We start from the raw sequence: 5,133 nt of genomic DNA, 5'->3' as shown, positions 1-5,133 counted from the left end.
CTTGTCTGCAGCCAGACTCTGAGACACTCTGCTCCACACTGCCCACCCCCACTCCAGGTTGGCTGTGGGCCACCCAGCTGGCAGTGAACTCCCCTTGGTGGACAGAACAGTAACATTTCCATTCCTTTTGGCATTATAATTTCCTGTATGTAGGGGACTGATTTACTCAAGGTCAGGGCAGGAGCCCTGGTGACTCAAATATGCTTTCTCATTGGTTGGTAACTCCTTGATCTCTGGGACCTGAGCAAAAGAATGGGGGTAGGATTTGAAGCCCCCCCCCCCCCCTTCCCTGCTTGCTGTGGCCCAAGGAGGCACTGGCCTGCTTGTCCAGCTCAGAGAGGCTCCCAGAGGCGATGATGGAGGAGTAAGGATACACATCCCTCAGGTCTTGGAGGCTGCTCACTTGCCTCCTGTTCAAGTGGCCCCCTGGGCCACCTAGCAGTATTGAGCTTTGGCCCAAGGACAGCCGGGAATGCTTGCTTGTCTTGTGTCCTGCTTAGTGCGGTGGCACCCCAGGCAGCACCTGGGATGGGGTCTGGAAGGGCTTTTCAGGGTTCTGAGGGAGGTGCTATCTTGACTTCCTTTGTCAAGGGAGAGAGGGAAAGCCTTGCGGACCCGACTCCTGGGTTTGGTTGAATGCATGGGCCGGATTCCCATGCGTGGGTGTAGAGGCCCTTGGGACGAGAAGAAACAACCCCGGGCCCTGGGAGTCTGGGCCATAGTCCACACTGGAGGATATTGAATGCTCAGCGCCCGAGGGAGCCTACAGCGCCTGAGATCCGCCCCTCGGGGACCTCCCCTACGCAGCCCGGCGAGGCCCGCCTGCTGGCTTGGGCTCCTGCACATCTGGCCCTTCCGCGCACATCTGGGCAGCCGGCGTCTCAGCATGAACGGCTCTGGGGCGGGCGCCGCGGCCCCAGCCACTTGGCTGAGCTCCTGCTGCAACCAGTCGGGGGTGCTGCCCGAGCCCCCCGAGGGGCCTCCCGTCGTGCAGGCGGCGGTGCTGGGCGTGCTGTCACTGCTCGTGCTCTGCGGGGTCCTGTTCCTGGGCGGTGGCCTCCTCCTGCGTGCGGAGGGCCTGACGGCGATGGTGCTCCGCGAGCGGCGCGCGTCCCGCGAGGCCGAGTCCAGCGGCGCCGGCCGAGGCGACGACGACGACTCCTAGGCACCCATACGCTCGAGGGCGGGGGTCGCGGCCTCCGGGGTGGCCCACGACTCGGCCCTGCTGCGGAGAGGGGTGGGGGTGGGAGGGCTCGGCGCCCTCCCAGCCCTCCCCACCCTCCGTGAGCCTGGCTCTGTGCAGGTGAGAGTGCCGGGGGCGGAGTTGGGGGGCAGCTCTTCAGCGACTCTGCCTGGGCTCTGCACGTCCCCAGGGTGGGGCCTGCAGCCACCCCAAGTGTGCCAGGACCTGAGGGAAGAGGCTGCCACCCTCTCTTCTCCCGATCTCGTGTCTCTCCAGCGGCGCCTCACCCATGTCCTTTCTCTAGAAGAGCGGGTCACCCTGCCTGAGGGGGAAGTGGGGGCGGATCAGAGGGGCCTCAGTGTGCTTTGGAGCTCTTCTACCCTGCATGCACCCCCAACTCAGGGGTGCCCCAGCACTGCCCATGCCGCTGGGAGGCTGAGGAGAGACACTGTCACGGAAACTCGGACAACCCAGGCCTTTGCTGCTTCCTCCTCCTCTCCTTCCTGAAGCCTTGTCCCCAGAAGGGGGTTTGAGTAAGATTCCTCGCTATGGCCCCCCTCTTGAGGCAGGGATGGGAGTGTGGGTCCTGTTTTATGGCAGAGCCAGGGGCCTGGAGGTCTCTGGGGGATGGGGAGGTATGGCCGGGGTCCCCCCTCTCCCAGTCCCTTTTCTGGTTGTTGGGGCGCAGAGGTGGCCCTGAGCAAGGAACTTTGTGGTATGTGTGGGGAAGGCGGTGGATGGCAAGATTCCTGACAGCCGGGGGGCCTCATGAGCACGTTGCTGCAGGAAGCTGGGGCTGAGGATTCCCAGCTGTGGAGGCTCCATCTGGCTCTCCAAGGACAAGAACCATCTGGAAGGAAGGGCCTGGGTGGCCTAAAGACAAGGTAATTCCAGGCCAAGGCCACCTGGGGCACAGCCCCAGGAGTTGGGCAGGGAAGCCTTCACTGTCTCTCTCCTCTGCTCAGTGTTGTACCCACGGGCCCCTGGGAGGTTTCTGTGGGTATGGCTGTTCTTTGGGGGTGTTTCTGATCTGTAGCTTGTCACGGGCAGAGGCAGGGTCCTAGCTTCCTTCTGAGAAGACAGTCGGTGCACGTGAGGAGAGCCTGGTGAGGGGAAGGTGACAGCATGGGCAGCGTGTGGCTGAGCAGCTGTGAAGCTGACGACGTGTGATCTCTGACAGAGCAGCCCAGGGTTTAGCGCTAATCCCAGGCAGTTGTGCCACACTGGCCTTGCTGAGCTGTGGACTTCTCACCTCAGGGACACCACTGCCACCCCCTTGGAGGGAGAGGGCTGGCCAGGGCAGTGTGGGGGGTGTGTGTGTGTCTGCTCTGGCACAAGGGCAGCAGGCTGGGCCTGGGGGACACCTCCCACCTCCCTTTGCTGTGTCCCGGACGAGGGGTGAGAATGCCCTCTTTTTATTGTATCCAGGTTCCTTCACCACCCCCCCCCCCCCTTGCCTGATCACATCCTGCTGTTTTTCTCCCCTTCCTGTGCCCTGTGCTCTCCCCTCCTTCCCTAGCTGGGATTGTGGAATTCCCATGTGTGCTGTGAACCCTGTATTTTACAAATGGGGCTGCTTGGAGAAAGGAGAGTGACGCGCTCAAGTGAACGACAGAGCTGGAACTGACCGCTGGGGGCTCCCGATTCCGAGCTTAGGGGTTGGGGGCGGCATCCCTGAGTGAGAAGGCCCATCCCTGGGTTATTCCTCTTGCCCTGTCCTCCTTGATTTCCCACCACTGTTTGAGATGCTGGTGCAGAATAGGACCTCTGCCTGTGAAGGAATGAACCTTCACATACACACCCCCATTTGGCATATGGCTTCTGGGACCAGAACCCAAAACCCCCATGTTACTGCCTTGCTCCTGACCCTTCTTCCCCAGTGGCCTTGTTAGACAGCCTTTCATTGCTGGGGACAGCCTTCCAGGAACCTGCAGCTGCTCCCCAGCCAGCTGGGCTCAGCTTTCCCGGCCTGAACCTGAGGGTGGGGGTGGGCTCAGAGAGTCAACTGGAATATGTATCTATGGAGAACAATCCAAATGGGCAGAGCAGACGGATCAGAGGTGAGGGCCGTGACTTTTGGACTGGCATTTGGATTCAAGTCTGGGTGGTGGTAGGGATGTACTGAGAGATCCAGTGGAGGGAAGGGCTGTGCCTCCAGCGTCATGTATCTGCTGGAGGGGGCAAGCCAAGGGGGTAGGCAAAGGCTTTATATGTTTATTTAATGTTTATTTATTTTTGAGAAGGAGACAGTATGAGTGGGGGAGGGGTAGAGAGAGAGGGAGACACAATCTGAAGCCGGCCCCGGGCTCTGTACTGACAGCTCCGAGCCGGATACGGGGCTCGAACTCGAGAGCCGCGAGATCATGACCTGAGCTGAAGTCGGATGCTCAATGGACTGAGCCACCCAGCTGCCCTGGCAAAGGCTTTCTTCATCCAACTTCCTGCCTTTGCTGTCTGTTCAACTCAGTGCTTGGAGAGCCAGAGTGTGGGATGTGCCGGGGACTTCGATGTTCTTGGGGGAAGATACTGAGATGTTTCCTATGGAACTCTGACCCTGGCCAAGGCTGTCAAGGCTGGGGAGGAAAAAGATTTAGAAAACTGGGGAATGAGTGCCACCGTCGCCCCCATCTGTCAGGCTCCAACTTGGAGTGACAGGTGGGGGGAGTGGGTGTGGGCTGAGTGCCATGGAGTGAGGCTGGGCATCTGGACCCCCCCAGCAGGCTCCATTAGCCTGCAGTGTCCCTGAGGGAAAGGCTGGGGCCACAGATGGGTGATCTTCCCTCACCCTTCCTGCCGCCTGTGAGTTTGACCCTGAGTTGGAAAGAGCTGTTGGGTTTTTCTGGTCCGTGTCAGGTTTTCCTCCCCTTCCATGCGGTACAACTCCCTTTCCAGCGAAGGTGGGGGTCGCTCTCTGTTACAGATCCTGAGCCTTACGTGGTCTGTTGGTCTGTCTTCCGGAGAGCTCCACTGCCAGCCTGCCATGCTGGGGAGCTCCCACTCCTTTGAGCCGTGAGTGTTGCGGACAGCAGCCCGGGAGAGACCTGGATTGGGGTGAGGCCTCCACCGGGATCCTCGCATTCAACCCGGCCTCCAATGTGCTCCACTCAGCCTCCTGCAGTCCTCCTGGGCGTGGCTCCCGGAATGACCAGATCCTCTGAGCATCCACCGCGCGTCCAGGGCACTGAAGTAGACATACACCCTGCATACTCCATGCAGCCGATGCCAGCTGTACCTCCTGACTTCCAGGCCTCCGAGGACATGAGTGCGGTCCCTGTCCCATCTCTGATACAGGGCGGCTGTGGTCCGACAGGCCGGGGACCCGTCCCTGCTGAGGGCTGTGGTCACTGTCACCCATTTGGAGATCTTGGGTGTCCCAGCAAGGCCCTGTCACTTCCTGTGGCTTGTTATTAAACACGTTGGTCATGCAAGTTTGGCATATACAGTCTGTGTTTCCGGCTCCAGACTCTTGGTATTTGTGGTACCCTGCTCCCACCCTCCCTGCAGTTTGAACATTTTCTGGCTGATGCTGAAAGAGCAGCTCCAGCCATGGCCCCTCTGCCTGGGGCTCTCCTCAGTGGTGGCTATTCCCTGTCAACACCCTGATCCAAATCTAAGGGTGGGTAGGAGGTGCGGCCAGGTGGCCACTCTCGTGCCAGCACCCGACTGCCCCCTTGTGGTCAGTGTGGGCAAGAACACCACTTCCTTCAACTGCTGAACTGGGGTCTAATCACACACAGGCCAGCGTTAACCTGAGGTGCTTTGAAATGAGAGGGGGTTTTGTGAGCGTGTGCACTGAATTCTAGATGGCAAACTGTCCTGAACTTCGGTCTCTCCATCTATAAGATGGGGGCAGCAATGTCATGGTGAGGATCCAACAGGTAATGTGCTTGTCTATAGATGAAAGGTTTTCTGCACGGTAATTATCATGTGATGTTACTTCCCGCTCCCTG

General features: G+C 59.7%; 1 protein-coding gene across 1 annotated transcript; it reads left to right on the top strand.

Annotated features, from left to right (window-relative positions):
- Window positions 1–393: 393 nt before the first annotated feature.
- SMIM41 (small integral membrane protein 41) lies at window positions 394–4,611 on the top strand. The gene has a single exon (XM_053895279.1). The coding sequence runs from the start codon at window positions 743–745 to the stop codon at window positions 1,163–1,165; it is 423 nt and encodes a 140-aa protein (XP_053751254.1). The 5' UTR covers window positions 394–742; the 3' UTR covers window positions 1,166–4,611.
- Window positions 4,612–5,133: the final 522 nt, after the last annotated feature.

Source organism: Panthera pardus, unplaced genomic scaffold, assembly GCF_024362965.1.
Source record: "Panthera pardus isolate Hobbes unplaced genomic scaffold, ASM2436296v1 HiC_scaffold_6, whole genome shotgun sequence".
Lineage (NCBI taxonomy): Eukaryota > Metazoa > Chordata > Mammalia > Carnivora > Felidae > Panthera > Panthera pardus.
This window is presented reverse-complemented; position numbering and strand designations above follow the sequence as displayed.